General features: G+C 42.4%; 1 protein-coding gene across 7 annotated transcripts in view; it reads right to left on the reverse strand.

Annotated features, from left to right (window-relative positions):
* KIAA1217 (KIAA1217 ortholog) overlaps window positions 1-19,324 on the reverse strand; it is a 255,715-nt gene that overhangs the window by 5,626 nt on the left and 230,765 nt on the right. For 4 of the 7 annotated variants that reach the window (XM_086614399.1, XM_086614402.1, XM_086614401.1 and 1 more), the window contains 7 exons: window positions 15,520-15,650; window positions 15,127-15,274; window positions 12,499-13,000; window positions 11,591-11,771; window positions 5,675-5,829; window positions 4,898-5,044; window positions 1,353-1,472 (listed from right to left, as the gene is read on the reverse strand). In XM_086614399.1, the coding sequence (XP_086470525.1) occupies window positions 1,353-1,472; window positions 4,898-5,044; window positions 5,675-5,829; window positions 11,591-11,771; window positions 12,499-13,000; window positions 15,127-15,274; window positions 15,520-15,650 (1,384 nt within the window). The remainder of the gene's footprint in view (window positions 1-1,352; window positions 1,473-4,897; window positions 5,045-5,674; window positions 5,830-11,590; window positions 11,772-12,498; window positions 13,001-15,126; window positions 15,275-15,519; window positions 15,651-19,324) is intronic. The other 3 variants (XM_086614403.1, XM_009991096.2, XM_086614404.1) reach the window with 2 other exon arrangements.

The following is a 19,324-nucleotide window of genomic DNA, read 5'->3' on the forward strand; positions in this document are numbered from 1 at the left end:
CACCTTTTTTTTTTTTCCCCATGCCATTGTCATGTACTCCACAATAAAGCAATTTTTCCCTTTTACTCATACTCATGAACTTGTACCCTCACCCAGCCAGGTGTTTGCCACTCCAGAACAGAACTGCTGTTTGGGCAGCTCAAAGCCTTGTGCACAGTGCCCTGACCTGGCAGCAGTATCCTCTAGGGGACGTACAGATTTTGATGCTAATAATAATACATCAGACACCACCATGTAGGTTTCACCTTGTGCTTTACAGCTGCAGTGCCCTACGCAGATGTAGCTCACCGTGGTTAGGGCAGCTGGCTGCTCCTCTGCCTTGGGGACCTGGCAAAGTAATTTTCTCTCTCCCTGCCTCAGTTTCTGCTAAATGAAGTTTAAGTGCAATGTGTCCCATGAAATTCTTGGGGAGCTACTCTTGAGGCTACAGCAGAGAAGGTATTACTGTTGTTTCCAATTTTCATACACACACAAAAGGCATGACAAAGTTGAAACGCTGTGCTGAAGAGCTGTGTTTTCTTCCCCACCATATCCCCCCCTCATTGCAAGCTTGCATTTGGCTGACAAGCTGTCATGCCTGCATCACCCCCTAAACCCAGCAATCATTCGATTCATTATTCTTAAACTTAAAAAAGAGATCTGCAAAGGCAGAAAAATTTCTCCTTTTCTTCATCTTGCACATTGGCTGCCACTGGGACCACTCAACTCAACTGGCAACCCCAGTCCAGACACAGCTCTGAAATTCACCTCAGCCTGGCTATGGCCCCAGACACAGGGCATTCTAAGTCCCGTGACCAAAGAGTGAATCTTGGGCAGTAAGTTTCAGCATAAGAGCAAATTCTACCCATCCATCTTGACTCTGTCTTCCAATAAACTGAACAGGATTTCTGAATATCTAATAACCATTTCTGGGACCAACAAATGAAGCAAAATAAAGCAAAAATTCTCTAAGGTGGCTCTTGAGAGTGAGAGGAACCACTAATTCTTCTCAAGACAAGAACAAGGCTTAGCAGAGATGCTTCACCATCCGTTGCCAGAACAGCACTGGAAGGATGTTCTGAGGAGTATGAGCATTTCTTTGGCAGAAACCGATGGATCCCTTTTTAATTTTGATTTCACAGAATCATAAAACTTCTTGCAACCCCTGTATAACAGCTGATGAGACACATAACGTAGATTGATATAACATTCCATATGAGCATTTCTGAGCCATACTGAGATAAAAGGAAGGAAACCACTGGGCAGTGGTGGGTGAGGGTTAAAGAGAACAGGACACAAGATATAAGATTAGTTTTGAAGGAAAGAAGGTTATGCCAAGACTAGGTGGCAAGTTTACAAATGCCACTTGTTACCTTCTTTTCCTTGTGATGCATTAAAGTTCCAGGCCTTATGTCTTTAACATGTGTATCATTTCTGGACTGTTCAGCATGACTGTTTGAGTTTACATCCATAAAAGAGCACTTCTGGAAAGCCTAGGAAATAAATACTGCAGGTTATCAGGAGACCAAGTAGCTTTTACATAGAAATGTCTGGAAGCGACCAACTACAAAGAGAACATTCATTTTTAACATTCACAGCTCAACAATATTATCTACGAGCTCATGGGATAACAGAGGTTTTAGACTATCAGACTAAGAGAAAGAGGGCATCCCCTCCAGCCTTCCAAGACTGCACTCTAACTCATCACATTGACCTCAATGTTCCCTGCAGGGAGATGAGCTTGATTTCTATTTTTACAGAGGGGGAGATGAAGGCACACAGAGGTGCTGCAAACTATCCAAACTTAAGTAGGAAGCCCATGACAAACTTTGGGCTTGTGACAGTACTTGCTTCCTAGTGGCTGATAATCATGCAAGAGCTACATAACTTCAAATCTCCCCACACAATCTGCTATTAAAACTTTAGACGTGGAGATGTGTGTCTTTGCCACAGCCCTTGCTAATGCTGCAGATGGTGAGAGTCCGAGTATATATATAGGCTTGTGGACCACTGGTCTCCCACTGTGTTTACCCCAGGGCATGGCCTGGACTTTTCAGTCCTTCATCTTGCTATCCTCATTCCATTTCATTTCTCTCTCCAGCTGGCTCCCAGACCCGGAGGACCAGAACTGTCACTGCCATCACTGCACAGTGCCAGCTGCAAGTGTGCATCACTGGGATTTCTGCAGGCCTCTACTGGCACAGCCTGCCTTCAGGGAAATACACAGGCAGGACATCTCTGCCAGCCAGAGGAACGAGGGAGGAGTGCTTATAGGAGTCAAACACACTATGACATTCAGGAAGATTATATTCTTACACCCTGTATTAAGGAAATTATTTAATTCCTAGCAACTGCCATGAAATGGCCCTGATTACAGATTAAAATCAAATCCATTAGTTAAATATTGTACTCCTCATATGTATTGCATGTTTATGCAAAATCAGAAAAGTAACAATAATGAAAAAAATCCAGTGCAAAAAATCAGGGTGCAGTTTCATCTGGTTTTCCATTACATCCTGTTTGTATGTGTTTATAGACCAGAGTACCTAAGACGACATGGAACTACCAGGAAAAGTGATCTCACTCCTCATAGTACAGGGTATGGACTTCCTCAGCTTATCCATTTGTGAAACCAGTGATGTGTTTTTGAGTTAAGCATATCATCTACAAAGGCATCCTCAAAGTCCTTCAGACTTTAAATGATGCAGAATCCACTATTTCCCTTGGTAACTTGTTTATTTATCACCTTTGCTCCAAAATATCTGTAACAGTGTCCAAATACATTTCGTATTAGAGCAGGTGGTTAGTATGCCTTTTTCTGCTAGATTAAAAAGGTGCTTCCCATGAAAGTACCTCCACATTGTACTCAAGTCTCTTCTGAACCTTCATATTCTTAATAGCCTTTTGAAATAAGGGATGCATGGATACTTCATCATGGATGTAGCGGCCCAGGGCTGATCTGACTGATCCTGTACACAGAGATAAAAACACTCCCTGTTCTCACATCTACACCCAAAGCAGACACTAACTTTGTGGCAACAGCACTGACATGGGATCTCGTGTCTACTCGTTACTGCAACTCCTGTTTCTTCCCAAGACTCGCAGTTGTGGTCTGGCCTATATTTTGTTGTTCTTCATGTGGACTTTATATTTCAGTGAATGCATTATGACCGTTAAGTGATTGCTATCATCTCCCTGCTCTCACACTTCACTAGTCTGCATTAAGCTGATTTAAACAGTAAGGGTTTAAAACATATGTCCAGGCTGTTGATGAAAATACAGAGTGGCACTGGGCCTGTAGCTGATCCCTGTGCAACCTGACTACAAACACCTGCATCGAGGGCAGCACTTTCAGAGCCAGAGCCAAACAGTTCTCAACTGGCATATGGTTGGGTTTTTTTTGTATACTCTGTGGTGCCAGATTTTCATCAGAACGTAGTATGATGTTTGATCAAATGACTTACTTAGAAAAATGTTTATAGGTTTACAATTCAGTTTAAGCAGTCAAACCTGTTGCCTGACCAAAGAGTGGTGTTTGCTTCGAAAGATCTGTGTTCCATTACACTGTGTTTACTAGCACAACAGTTTATATCTGTCCTTTAGTCCTTTACTGATTTAATCCCATACCTGATTCTCCATTATTCTGCCTGTGACTGGTATCAGACTAATGAGCCTGTAGCTCCTGGATCAAGCAGTTTGCCCTTTCTAAAGCATGGTACCCTGCCAACCTTCTAAAATATACCTGCTATTTTGTTATTTGTTTAAAATGAGCATTGTTTGTCCCCAAGACTAGCAGTTAAACATTCATTCCCTGTTGAGCTACCATGTCTATTTCTCCTCCTTAGCTCCCCTCAGCAACCTCCTTTCCAGACTTTAACCTCCACTTCACTGTCACCGTTGGCAAGGTAGCTGGGTTGCTTTCCTGGAGACAGGAGATGATGTGACAGTTTCACTGTCTTCAGCTCTCCTGTTGCACTAGCCAACAGCACACAAATGGGGGATCAGGGTAAACCACTGCTCTCGCTCCCTGCAGACCAGCTGTCTGAAGCACTGGTGCATAAGACCTGAGCAAAAGAGCAGGGTGCACCCATCACACGTTAACAGTTGCTGCTTAATATCCATGTCTCCTGTGCTGCAAACACTCCTTGGGAAGCACCAAACCCACCTTTTGGCAGGTGGACAGCAGGGATCATCTCATGTCGTGGCAGTGCTCTGAAACACCCCAACATCAGAAGTTATAGCCAGTTAAGCCGATCCACATTTCCTTTCTTCATGTGGGCATGGAACAGGACAGAGGATGCCCCTGGGAAGCTGGAGCTCACTGATGGGAGCTGGAATAGTTGGCTTTTACTGCATCATCACCATCACTGAACTAAACCAGCCTACATGCTATCAAGCGAAGAACCAGCAAGAGAGCATTATTCCTATGCCACTCCACTGGTGGAGTAAAGTATCAGTTACACAACAGGGAGCAGCAAATGTTTCAATGTTCAAGCACTCCGGGAAACACTGGACTGTAGCAAAGAACAAGTGAGCACAGCCCACGAGCAACAGACCCAACATTCTCTGTTCCCACCAACGTTAACACAAACGACGGGCTCTCAGCACCTTGCCGGTCTGTTACTGAGAAATCCTAGGCGAGGGAGAACCACACCAGATGCACAACAATATTTTACTTGTCCCATCTACACGTGTAAGATTCTCCAGTGACAGCCAGTGCATTCTTGACCATTCTCTCAGCTCCAGACCTCTTGAACAAAATTTAGGTGGTGCTTACAAAAATGTGTACCACCTGGTGCAATAAAGTGGGACCAGGTGAGACTGGCAGACCTACTTTCCTTCATGTTCTGAGCTAGCAATGAGGCTCTAGAAATGATACTGGGCACAGGTGTCTTCATGTGCAACCCAAAGGGCATACCTGTAATTCTGCCATTATTTTGTCTCCTTCCTCTTCCTCTTCATCTTTTGCAGCTGATGCTACAGCATGCCCTGTGCTCCGAGACAATGTCTGATCCTCTTTAGGGGCTTTGGACTGTGCTATTTGCCCAGCATCTTCACTGCATTCCTACAAGGGGATGAAAAAGCATAGACAGACAATTTAGTTGAGTCCTCCTGATGCAAAGCAAACACAGAAAATTCAACACTACCGCAACTCCCCTGTTGCAAGGTCCCTCTTCCTTTTTAAGGAGACTACTACTTCATCGGTTCAAAAGTAACCAATATTGCTGATGTGATAGCATGTTCACAGATTAAAAGGCTTCCTTACTTGGACTTGCCTTCACTTCCTTCAGGGAACAGAACAGATGGGGAAAGAAAGCCCGAAGAAACTAATTTGCAACATTTCTGTAAAAACGCTCTCAAATCTGAGCTGATCTTCCCCATCTGTGTAAGGCGTGCTTTTTTTATTTTTAATCTTCTTACCACTCTAAATGAAAGCAGCCTGTGACTTGCCATCTACATTGCTAAGAGATGAGAGCAGCAAGGCTAGGACTCCTGTAGACAGAACTGATCAAACCTTACTTGTTCATTTGGCCTAACAATAGCTTTTCCTGGTAAGCAGTTTCAGTCACTCTCTAGGACGTAGCTCTGTCTCAACTTATTTTGTGGTTTATAGACACAGCCCAAGCCTGGGAACGTTTTCTCTGTGCCAGCCACTCATCAACAGTCTGATTGCGTAGAGTCTGAATCATCAAACCTTGACAGCAGCAGCTTCTTTTCTGGCTGCATAGATGACATCTCCTGATCTCGTTGTGGTTAGCCCTGAACCTGGCAGGTAACTGCGCCGTGGAGGTGGAGGAGGTGGAGACTTGGTCAATTTGTCATTATCCTGTTCTCCATCAGGAACTTCTTCTGCACGTAAACAGAGCAGCACAAAGTGAGCATAGATGAAGGAGCGAAAAGACTATTTGCATCCCTGCCTCAATTGGAAAGGAAAAAAATGTCTTAAAAGGTCCTGCTGCTGAGTGTATATGAATAGAAAAGCATTTGGGATCCAAGTGGAAATGCTTTGAACAAAAGCAGACAGTGCTGCACTTGCACAGAGAAACCATGTCACTTTACCCACAAATTTTCAGCAAAACTCATGTCCTCCATGTCACTGTGGCTGCGTCTCAGCCCTTGGTGTACAAGTGTGACAGCACAACACACCTCTGTGAATCAACCACTTGTAAAGAAACATGTAAGGTGCAGGTTCACGTAAGGCTGGGTGCCTGGTTACAGGTAGTGCTCCTGTAGCCTCCTTTGAAAGTGTGGCCACTGACATGGCTACTAGCAAGACACCAAACCTGGAGGCTTCTTCTTGTTCTCAGCAATTTTGAGGCAACCAGCACACACTTCTGTTCTGCCTGGGAGGTGCTGCCAGCAAGGTGATAGGAGAGGAGTTGAAGAGATTTGTCCGTCTTACAGTTAGACAAAACTAGCTAAGTTCAGACAAAGGCTGAGAGGGAAAATGTAAACACTGCTCTAGAGATGCCACCTCTCCAGTTCAATGAGTCCTCTCACGACCTGAGCAGGGCAGGGGAGCACCAAGGGCAACTGCACTTGCTTCTGTTCTAAGACAGCATTTGTTTGCACTTTACTTACTTCCAACTATTTCAGGAATGCATAATTTTGCCCTTGAATTATCATGTAAAAGCTCTATACGTATATTTTGCTAACCCATGAAGATTCAAATACCAACTTCAATAGCTGAGCAGTGCCAGCCTTTGCTTTCCAAGGACAGTCTTCCAAAAGAAAACCAGTTTCTCAAACTGGTATTTCCCCATCACAATGCTTCCCCATCCAGCTGCCACTTCCCCCCCCCCACTGTCAGTGGATGGCATTTTTTCCAGAAGCAGCGTTACACTGATCATGACCTGTCACTGTGTTTCTGGTCACAGGCTGAGCATCACACATGGCAACAGCCACCATGTTCACACGCTGTTTTCAATGTTTGTTTTCAAGAGTGAGAGAATGACCTTTCTGCAGCTACTCAGTGTTATATGAACAGCTGGAATAAATATAACCCAGAAAGATGAAACCTCCTGCTTTTGGGATTACCTAGCTGCTTAGGGCTAAGTATTTCCTCTGGGCAAGTTATTGCATAACTGCCCGCCCCAGGGCTGTGTCAGGCTCCTCCAACACGCCTGCTGGCCCCTGGGACTGGATGGAGCCCTCATCTGACCCAGCCTCATCTCTGTCCCCTGCTTAGCTCAAATGTTCTTTGAAACTGCTTAAGCTTAAATAAATACTCTGTTCTATTATCTCCCGCTCTGCTTATCTGGCATTCACTTGCAGGATTGTAACAAGACTGAGTTTCCAGATGTACTTTACATTAGATCACTTCTTTGGTCAATATGCACCACTAAGTTTTTCGTGACATCAGATGTACTGCTGCTGTAAAATCAGAGTAATTCTCTAAGATGGTGTTTAGCAGACTATGATGTGGGGCCTGTGCAAATCCCTGCTTCTTTTAATGGGCTCAACCTATTACCCTCAAACTGGTAGCAGCTCTGACTGCAAGAACATCAAAGTTTTTCTCACACTTAATAAGAGAAAAGCTGGATGAGAGACATGGAAGGCACAAAGAATGATTTCTGTCTTTCACATCTGAGGCACATTCATCCATCTCCATCTTCAAAATGGGAAATAAAAAGGAGGAACACAGGCAAGAGACATTGTCAGTGAGTGGCAGGTGCACAGGCTATTGAAGGCTAATTCTCTCACATCCCTTAACTGGACACAGTAAGGAGACGTTGTGATGGAGTTTGCTCACAGTCAATGCAACAACACTGGGCAAGACGTAAAACTTCAAAGCTGGATTTCTATTTTCTTTACTAAACAATTTTATTTCCCTAATCTAAATGGGAAGGAAAAAACTTTGGAGGAAAAAGATTGAGGAAAAGACCTTGTTCTAATATTATTTTTTTCTTATGGTTGATTTTTTCTAGCATATTTACAGAGGGAGGAGTAAATGGACAAGTACAATTCACTCAGTTGGAGACTACCTATAATGAAAGCAGCTACTTTATGGAACCTTCTTTGGTGCCAATGGGCACAGCTCTTCTGTGAACAAAATGGGAGTTGTTTATCCCCAGCCATTTCACTGAACTGAAGCATTCTTCTGCAGGCATAGCCAGACTGGAATTTATTTCCTCCACCACTCAAATTTCTACTTGCACCAAAAAAATCCAACATGTCTTAAAACGATCTCAAAATAATAATGCCTGCCTTGAGGCAGCCTTTGGAGTCAAAGCAGCAAACTGTCTGTAATGGAAGCTACTGATCACTCAGCACTTGCATTCTCACATATGAAGGCACAAAAAGAGGTGAAGGAGCCAAATTTCTAATGTATGTGCTACAGACATTCCCCATATTTTTCACTAAATGATCCTGATAATAAAGATGAGTCAAAGTCAAGACATTAAAGAAGGTTGCCCAGAGAAGTTGTAGATGCCTCGTCCCTGGAAGAGTTCAAGGCCAGGTTGGATGACGCTTTGAGCAACCTGGTGTAGTGGAGGGTTTCCCTGCCCATGGCAGGGGGGTTGCAACTAGATGATCTTTGAGGTCCCTTCCAACCCTAACCATTCTATGATTCTATGATTCTATTTACAGAGTCATCTGCAAAATTATGTAAAGTGTGTAAATTTACTTTGTTTTGTGCTTTGCAGGGGGAAAAAAAAGAGTTACTTAATTGGGTTCTGTGTGGAGAATGGCTGAGATGACATATTCTGGCAACGTGATCTATCTGACTTCTGCAGCAAAGCCAACAGAGGACTCTGCTAGTACATGGCCAAAATGCCTTATGCACTGTATTAGTAGGTAGGTGGTCTCTCTTTCCTTATGTTGCTCAGTTTTCTAGTCTACAGCAGACTGATATTTAAATTTTCATCTTGAATCATAGAAGAGCTGGATGGCATGTGAGATATTTAATCAGATATTAAGGAAAAGTTTTGCTTCTCCCTTATTTATGTTACTATTATTGGATTCATTATGCACAACAGAAGGCAAACATCTTAATCTCATCAAATTGCTGCTTAAATCTGCTGGCTACACACTGTGCAAAATTGTATTCTAGAAGTGGATTAGTTAACTATGCAAGATACAAAACTGCAGAACTTGTGTTATGCACTTTTTTAAGATGTCACAGCTCACTGCACCCATATGGTATTTATTTTCACTGACATTTTCTATTTATGCCACACATTGTACAAGATAATTGTGTTGATAGCCAGTAACCTCACTGAATGGTGCCAGAATTCTAAAATTATTTTATGAGGTTCAACAGAATTTATTTTAAACATGCATGTTATGAAACATCCAAGGAACCACAACTTGTCAGTGCTAAAGGTGCACCCGGAACAAAATGCTGGATCTGAAAACACTCTTCCCAAATTCTATATGAATTTGCATATACAAGTCCTGGGGCATCATTTTGCAGCTATTTACCACCTTGGCATGCCAACATCTTGAATGCCGCATGCAGCTTTGGTCTCCACAGCTCCAGAAGGACACAGTGGAGTTAGAAGGGCAACTGAAATGAGCCTGGAGAGGGAGCAGTTGGCCTAGAAGGAGAGACCAGAAAGGCTGCAAGTTTGCTGTTTGGAACCCATAGGGCACGCTAGGACTTCCAGGATATGATCGAGGTTTTTCCACTGCCTTTGTGATTTTATAAAGGGAATGCAGAGCTATGTTTTGCCAAATTGCACAGTATTATAACTATGAGGAACTCAGTGAAGCTGGTAAGAGATCATTTTAAAACAGATGAAGGAAAGCTCTTTCACAGGATGGGGAGTGAGCTCTTGGAGCTTGCTGCCACAGCAGTGGGGAAGCCAGGTGCTGGGGGAGTGCTAGCAGACTGCAGAAGGTGGTCAGGTTCTGTGCTGCCCACAGACAGTATTTCCACTGCCTCTGTCAGAGACAGACTACTGAGCTGGGTGGACTATTGCTTAAGCAGCTGGGTAAGAATTTTGCAGCTGGCTTATGTTTGGCTAATGAGGCAAATCCAAGGTTTGGCTGAGGCATCTTCTTTGTTCATTGAACTCTGAAGAAATTCAGACATGGATTTGTATGCTAAATTGTGAAAGAAATAGTACTGGAAGGACACCCCATCATGCTGCTACCACAAAGTATCTCTACCTACATAATTCTTGAAAAATGCTAGTCTAAGCCATTCTCTCCAGTGACGAGGATCTTACATCCTCCTCATTGCCTCAAGAGTCTTCGTCAGTGCTTCACTTTCCTTATCATTATGAGGTTTTTCCCTAATACCTAACCTGGGTCTTCCTGGTTGCAATTGCCAACTTCTACTGTTCCACCCACACAAAGCAAGTTGTTCTTTTCTTTTTTTTAGCAGAAGTTTATATATTCAGAGATTGCTTTGTCCTTCCTCAGCCTTCGCTTCTTCATGCGAAACAAACCCAATTCTTTCTTTTTTGTTCCCCAGAGATCATATTTTTTTAGACCTCTGTCCTCTTGACTTCCTCCTTAGAAATTCTCAAACTCAATGTTTTGGACTCCATGTAAGAGCTTACCACTGTTGAGGAGATTCATGTCTTGTAGATATTTCTATTCATCTCATTATGGTGTTTGCCTTTTTGTGCTACACAGTCATAGTCTGACTCACGTTCAACTTGAAACTCAGTATATCTATGTCATAGCTGTGGACAGCCAGAATGCTTACTGTGAAGGTCACTCCCATTCATTCCTACATATCTATCCACTTCTCCAAGACAACTCAGTTATGTAGCATCACAGGTCATTTTCAGACCTCTGAGGGACTTACCCAAAACATTGGTTGTATTTATAGTTTAAGATTATGAAGTTAGTAAGTATCACTAAGATCAAACAGTCTGACTTTCCACTTAACATAGGTTCAAGGATTTCTTTAAGCAGGCCTTGCATCACACACAGAGCTTGTGCTTCAGCAGCTTTTCAGAAAGAAATACAGTATTGCTTAAAGATTTGAAGAGGCAGAGAACCCCATATGCTCATAATTAAACTTCAGTGATTAGTTACTTTAAAAGTTAAAATTTGACAGCTAATTTTTAATGTGGCTTTCTCTAGCTTCAGCTTCCAGTCAGTGGAACGTGTTGGAACATGTTCTACAAACTTAAAAGGCCTCCTTAGCCTCAAAAATCTCAGGCATGTCTTGATCTTCTTTTGATAACAAATACGTCTACAAAAAGAGCTTTTTAGGTTTCTGATAGTAAGATCATTTGTTCTCAAACTCTTTATGGTTCTTTCCAGAGCTCTCTGTAATGCTAAACTTTTAAGTGCAAAACTGAACACACTATACTAGATATAGACATAGTACAGTATACAGATACTCTCATCTCTGTCAAAAGCCAGGTGTACTCTTACTTTTCTGCTCATGAGCAGTCTTTATCTGCAGAGAACAAACTCACTCTCAGTTGCAATACAGGGAAATTCGTGTTCAGCTGGTTGCCCACACCGGCATCCGCAAAATCACTGCATGATATCCACAGGACCTGCGTTATTCCTCAGACATACTCACAGGTATGATCAAGAACACAGAAATCTGTAAACTGAAACCATTTTAGAAAGTAGGAAAAACAATCTCTATTTTTCAGATACACAATTCTTTAGCACCATTTACTCTAGCAAATCTTACCTGGGACTTCTAGCTTTTCCACTGCATCCCCTTTAGGTAGGGCTGCTGGCTGCGGAGGCATCTCCAGGTTAGGAATCGACTTCATTATATTGGCCTGGGCCTCTTCCAAAAGCTTTTCAAATTCCTTTCCATTATAGTGATCGAGGTTTTGTCTTTTCTCTTCCCATTTCTTTTCAGCTTTCTAGACAAAAACAGTAAAGCACCTGTTTATTTCTCTGACTTCTGTTACGATCACTGACTTTAAAAAAAATCCATATGTAAACATTATAGGTCAATATGGATAGATTCTTTCAGTTCCAGTCAGGAACTAGAGAAAATATATTAACATTAATTGTACATTCAACCTGACTCCCATTGTGCTAGATATAGCGCAAACACACGACAGACCAATAGTGGCCACTGCTCACTAAAGGAACAAAGGCAAAATTTAAATTTGGGTCACTGTCTTAGTATATCATGCTGGTGATTAAAGTGCATGTCTGTGATAAGACACGAGAGTTCACTTGTGGATTTTCTCAATATCTTTGTGTGAAACCACTGGAGCTTCACACTCTTTCACTTTTATCTCTCCAAAATGAAGAATATGGAGGCTTAAAGAGTGAATGAAATCCACTGATGCAAGTGTTGCCAGAGATTCATGTTATTGTTCAAAAGTAAGGTAATCTAAAAAAGAATTTATTTTTTTTTAATAAAGGTTATTTCAAGAACACAATTCTGCATTTTGGTCACATATTATTATCCTGTTGCATTTAAAATCAGAGAGTATCTTCAGAAGTGCACGGTGTAGCGAAGGGTTAAGCATATAAATCCCCAGAATACATTTGAAAAATCCCACCTGCAGTCTCAAGAGTGAGACTGGGAGCTCAGACCCAAAGAGAGGACAACTGGCTGAGTAGAATACACCGTACCTCAATTGATACAGCTCGGTTTCTGGTACTTGCACTGTGAATTTCCTCAATGAACAGACTTTGCATGGTGGTGCCATTGACAGAGACCTGTGATGCTGGTGTGCCTTGTGTGGGCTGGGATCCTGTTGCCGCCTCTTGCTGGGGGACTGTTGGGGTGGCAGGGAGGTGGCCACCTGCTGGCCCACCTTCACTGTGGCCGGCTACAGTGGGTGAACCCTGGGCATGGTTGACTAGGGCTGACGAGTGCTGAGATTGATGGATGACAACAGGCGAGCTCTGCACATGATGGACCGTCATTGTTGAGAAGGGGACAACTTCTGACTTGACTGATGAAACCTGGGACTCTGATGTGACTGCTGTGAGGTTTTGCTGTGCATGTCCCTGGGCATGCTTAAGCTCCTCTTGGTTTTTCAGAGTGTCAGCTGCAGCGGCCTTTTCCATAGCAGAGTATTGAACAGCTTGGGATGGATCCACACCCCTCAGCAGTCCTTCTGTTACATGTCTGCCCAGCCAAATTGAACACAACAGCATGGCACATGGTTAGCATACTGGTGGGTCATGAACAATACTTAACAATAAACTTTTGCAAGGGAAAAGCACCTATACCAAAAACATCAAAATGGTATTTTTATTTCTTGATGCTCTCAGTTGTATGATTTTATAGCTGTCTCTCAGAGTCAGGGACCCAATTAAAGAGGCCACTCTAATTAGGATGGTTTTGCCTTTTAAAATGTTTACAAACCTTCATGGATGTACTGGCACTTTTTGACCAAACCATGAGTTACAGTCGGTCGATTTTAGAGGGGGAATGGAAATCAGTTGACTTAAATTTTATACAATGTATATATCTAAATAAGATGTGCCTGGATGTTCTGGTTTTGGCTGGGATAGAGCTAATTTTCTTCTTAGTAGCTGGTGTAGTGCTGTGTTTTCAGATTTAGTACGAGGACAATACTGATACTACACTGACATTTTTAGTTATTGCTAAGCACTCAAGGACTTTCAGCTTCCCATGCTCTACCAGGTGCGCAAGAAGCTGGGAGGGAGCATAACCAGGACAGCTGACTCAAACTGGCCAACGGGATATTCCATACCATATAACATCATGCTCAGTATAAAACTGGGGGAGTTGGCCAGGGGCAGCATGATCGCCGCTCAGGAATGGGCTGGGCATCAGTCAGCAGGTGGTGAGCAATTGTATTGTGCATCACTTGTTTTGTATATTCTTTCAGTACCGCTTCCCTCCCCCTCCCCAAACTGTCTTTATCTCAACCTATGAGTTTTGTTTCGATTCTCCTCCCCATCCCATTGCCGGGGGGAGTGAGTGAGTGGCTGCATGGTGCTTAGTTTCAGCTGGGGTTGCACCACAAAATCACGAGGCTGAATACATAGAATGTGAGGTAGCAGTTTGGCAAATAGCCGAAACAAAGCCTTCAAATGATACCTCACAAAGGTTTTGTCTGTCAAGAGTTTGGGGTAGAATGAGCTGAGTTTGTAAAGAGTCAACTATTTCTGGCAGCTAGCTGTGAAATGGCTGAGCTTTGGAGTGTAGCTCGCCATCGAATTTTGCCATCAGTTTTTCCATTACTGAAACAGACTTTGTGAGGCTTAATACATAATTTCACTGCAAAAAATTACTTTTCGTAAAACTTTCGCATGCTTCCCCCCTCCCAACAGGGTGAGACAGGAAATAACTGTAGTCACTTTTAAGAAAAGGAAACTAACATGAAAAGATACAAATATGTATCTACATGAAAAGATAAGTGACAGCTCTTAGAAGAACTGTTACATAAACTATTTTATCCATCTGCCAGTACTGGCAAATCCATTTTACAATGGCAACTCTACATTCTTTAGACTAATGGTAGCAACAATAGGCTTATGACTTACATTTTCTTGTAATTGAAGTAAAATTGAGACCACCACCACTGACAGTTGGGGCTCATTCACTCGTTTTGAGTAGGAATTAAATCCAATGCTTATTGCTTCATCTAAATCAACAGTCATTTGCTGCTCATATATTCTGACAAACATAGCTAAACACTGGCACTTAGTGGACACAAATTTTATCTATTATTTCAACTTTCTCTAACGCATCTTACTTGCAAAGAACAGAATAAAGAATCTGCATGAATTCACAAGCATATTGAAAAATATTTCTTTCAGAAGGTTTAGGATATCTTTGTCCACTTAGAATCTTTTCCTGTTTTATTTCTTACTGCTACATTTTCGGAGATGCATGTTTCAGTGTCAGAGAATATTTCTATTAGCTTAGATTGCTGTAAATGCCTACATCTAATTAGCTCAGATACGGGACTGATGCCAATCTGTAAGCTTTCTCATCCAGGTACTTCCGAAATCTGGAAGTGTTGAGCTCAGAGGGAGCTAGTTTCAATCATAAGATCTTGACGACTGGGGCTGTTGGTCAAACAGAATCACTGTACAGAGCATAGGAAAGGCTCATTTCATTTCCCTTGAGAAAGCTCTAGGAAGAACCTTTAAAATACTGCAAGCCAGTTGCATTTCTCAAAGTTGCCTGAGGAGAGGGGAAGAACCCAAACTTGAAGGCTGTTACAAAACTGCTTGAGGAAATTCTTTAGTTTTGAAGAAAAAAAGAAAGAAAATTACCTCCTGAGCATGGTAAGGATATCGGTCATGCTGCGCACACGTTTCAGCAAGCTGTCTAGCTTGTGGGGTTCTTCCTTTAGGAACCTCACGGCTTCTACCTCAATCCGGAGGATCGCACGCATTTTATTCTGCAATGTTGGGAAGTCTCCTGCGAAGACAACAACTGTGAAGCTCAAGGGGAAATGATAAAAGCCTTGGGAACAAACAGATGATAGGGTGAATGTTAAATAGTTGAGTGTCGACATCTATCCAGGGGCCATGGAACAAGCTTCTTAATCCCAACTTTGAATCTTTTTGGAAGTGAAAGTTAATGTTCCCTGATGAAAGGCAAAACTGTTCTCAGCCACTGTGGTTAAAAGAGAAGAACCAAAAGTAAAAAGAAGTAGTACATACCTTTCAGGGTGGCAACAGCTTCTCCCACTTGACGCAAAAGAAAGGCTCCATCTTCAACATCTTTCAATGTAACTGTCTTGCTGGAAGCAGTGGAATCCCTCTTCAGGTCTTCAACAAATGCCTCCAGCTCACTGGCAAAACAAAAAAAGTGGACATATAAAACGTAAGCAGGACTTTCACATTACAATCAAACATATGTAAATGAACGGACTGAACTAAACTGGAAACCTCAACTGTGGCTTCTTTAAATCTGACACCATAGGCTTAAAAACCAGGAGGGAACCATGAGGCGAGGTTACAATGCTGGACACTCATGCTCACACCACAGGAACAGGCTTGTAACTAGTCCAAGTCCTTGATTTCTCTGTGTCCTGACAGGCTGCATATGCGTGGAGCATATTGACCTCAGGGCAGCTGTGCTACCAAGAGGAGGTGGGGGGGTGAAACACATCTACCTACAAATCTACATTGTGATCTGATCTAGGTGGTCCTGCTCTGGCAGGGGGATTGGACTAGATGATCCTTTGAGGTCCCTTCCAATCCCTAACATTCTGTGATTCTGTGATACCAGCCAGCCCTCTGGGGATGCAAATCCTAGAAGGATACAGACACACTGTACCACTACACCTAGTACTAGTTTGCACCTTGCACTTTTCTCATTGTTGATGACATGCAAAGGAACGCTCATCAGTGAAATAACAATCCAAAACCTGGCACTAATGGCCCTTTGATGCAACCCTCTTTATCTGCTGGGTCCTGTTAGACAGGGTACAGGGTCTTGCTTCCACAAATAGCCAGACTGTGCATTGTCTGGCTATTTGTGGAACAGCAAATGTGCATTGCATGCAGCTCTCACTTAGCATTGGGATTCAAGAATGAATCACTTCAGATATTTTTTCAAACCAGTCCTGTCCTGTGCTTCCTCCAGCTCCATCTGGTGCTTCCTCATCACCTTTCCCAATATTTTTTCCAGTACTTCCATACTTCACATAGATTTTCACAATCCTTCAGACACATAAACTTTATTTTTGTTTTGGAGGAAGCACTTTTATTTCCATTTAAGGTTGAGACCACATTGCTTTAGCTGGAGTTTCCACACAGAAGCTCAAAAATTTCTCAAAAAGACCTGAAATAATTATGCACAACTATACAAACACCCATGCAAATACCTTAAAAGGATCATATCTTGACTATTTATTCTGAGATAAATCCGCCTCTAGTAAGATATCAAATTTACTAACAGGAACATTCTGAGTAGCAGTTTAATGGCATGGTAGAAAACAATGCAAAGCAAACTCTGAACTGACAAATCACCTACTCATTTTAACCTATTTTTGAGCCTAATTTCTCGCATCCACTCAGGTAGTGGTTTTGCAACTGCTGTAAGAGAATCAAGATATAGGCTGATTGCCTGAAAAGGGGTAGGGGAAGGCTGCCTTCTGCACCGACCACAGCTCTTGCATTTCCACACGTCCCTTGTGCCAGCACTGCTATGGGAACCAGAAGAAAATTACTTATTTTCAGCCAGGTCACTTCCTAGATCCATCTTGGCAGATAGGCAACATGAGAAGGAAAAGAGAGGAGTAGGTGGCCAGTAACAGGTTAAAAAGGAGAAAATCCCTTGCAGCAGCATTCCACATTAAGCCAATTTAAAGTGGAAGCACAGTCACACAGAACAATAAATGGCAATACAATAGTACTTCTGATATATAGCGAAACAGAAATAGTATCAGCATCTGAACATCGAGTGCACACAGCAAAGAGTTCATTTCAATCCAAAGAACTTCAGAAACTATAGAAGAATTTTGAATTAAGAATCACAAGTTGTTTCTAAACAGATCACAAAAAAGTGGAGGTAAACACTGTTCCCGTTTTAAGACCATTTCTTCCGAAAGCTCTGCCTTGAGAAAGGCTGGGGAGTCACAGTTTCCACTAGCACAAGCATACTTGCAGGAAACAATCCAAGGGACCACACGATGGCAGCAAGGGAACGTTTCTCGTGGTATTTTTCCAGTGGAAGAGGCTGCAATAACGCAGATATCTGCTGTCTCTGTCTCTGCCTTTGCAATAAAGGGTACAGATACAGTCTAGGAAGGAACTGGAAAAAGAATCTGGCTTTCTGTCACTCACTACAATGCAAAGGCTTCTGCCCTCCGGAATGGTGCTTTACCGTCAGGCATCCTCCCTATACTTAATGCCCCGATACCAGCACTCAGGACTAGGCAGTGCTGCTTTGGGAATCACAGGGTACAACCCCCTGCCCCTCCCACACACAGCCCCGCGGCTCTTTTCCTATATCAGCACTGGAAAAGCAGCTTCTCAGATATCAGCATCCACCAGGCAACAAAAAAGATAAGGGGAGAAGCTTAAATTTGTTCATGGGTGGAAAGAAGAGAAAGGAACAAACACAGAACAATGTTATGATGTTTTAGAATAACAGAATAATAGAATAACAGAATGGTTTGGGTTGGAAGGGACCTTGAAGATCACCTAGTTCCAACTCCCCTGCCATGGGCAGCAACATCTTCCCCTAGATTTTGGTAGGGTTATCACTGTTGGAAATGTGGGGATAAAGGAAAGAATTCTAGGTAGCTGACAATGGCTTTCTTTCCCCTTAGTTCTTTGAGCTGAAATGGAAGGGTCATCATAAACCCCTTTGATCCCATACAGTGATGCTATCAAACAAGACAACGATCCTGAAATTACTCAGGGGATACCATATTACACCACTTCATGTTGCTAACTGCAAGTGAAAAGAAGCTTCAGCCCTCAGAAGCCAAAGTTTGAAACAGATCCCATGGTCTCCAGCATTTTGTTTCTGTAACTGGGGAAACAACTTGACTTTACAGATTGGACTGAGCAAACCCAACTAACAAGACACTCACATTAATGGAGTTTCAGAAGGCAAATACAAGATAAATGATTTTTCTGCATCTATGTTTTACTCAGGGGAGCCAAGGCAAACTTTTATGCTGTGATCTTTCTTAGGCAAAAAAGCATCAGAGGATCTGTCTCAGACTGCAGTATCAGTAGAACAGGTTACAAAACTGACAATAGTAACAAACCACCCAGGCCAGATGGTATTTGCCCTGGAGTTCAATAGCAACTCGAGGGTGAAACAGTTGAACTATTAATGCTAAGCATCTAACTTCTTGATTAAAATTGCTTTGGCACCAGAGCAGTGGAAAGTGTCATAGATGATACAAATTAATTTTTTAAAAGGGGGTGGGGCTATCAAGGGAACTGTACTCTGGTGAGACTAACACCTAGACTGGTGTAATTGACAGACATGAAAATAAAGAATAAACAACAGAGAATTAGTGGACCAATGGATAAATATGCTGTGTTAGGGAGGAATTGATGTGACTTGTGTAAAGAGAAGGTGCGTCTTACAAAACCACAAGGAAACAACAAAAGCGTGGGGACAACCTATAGCCCAAAAGGCTTCCAGCAAGGTATTTGAGAAAAAGCTTTTAAGTAAGCAAAGTTTCCATGGGACAAGAGAGGAAATTCTCTCATGGATAAAGTACTGGAAGTAAAGGGAAGGGATCAATGAACAGCTTACTCAATGAATGTACTTTGCTGGTGAGTTCCACAGGGATCAATGCCAGGGCTGGTGCTTTTCAACATGCTATAAATTATTTAGGAAAGAAGACAAACAGTATAGTAAAAAGATCTCAAAAGACTATTAAATATTCAGGGGAATGAAAATGAAACGTGACTGCAGAGGGCTACAGATGGACCATCTGATACTAATTGACCAAAAAAAATCGAAAGATTAAACTAACTCCTAATAAATGTAAAG

The sequence above is a fragment of the Tauraco erythrolophus genome, chromosome 7 (genome assembly GCF_009769465.1).
Source record: "Tauraco erythrolophus isolate bTauEry1 chromosome 7, bTauEry1.pri, whole genome shotgun sequence".
Lineage (NCBI taxonomy): Eukaryota > Metazoa > Chordata > Aves > Musophagiformes > Musophagidae > Tauraco > Tauraco erythrolophus.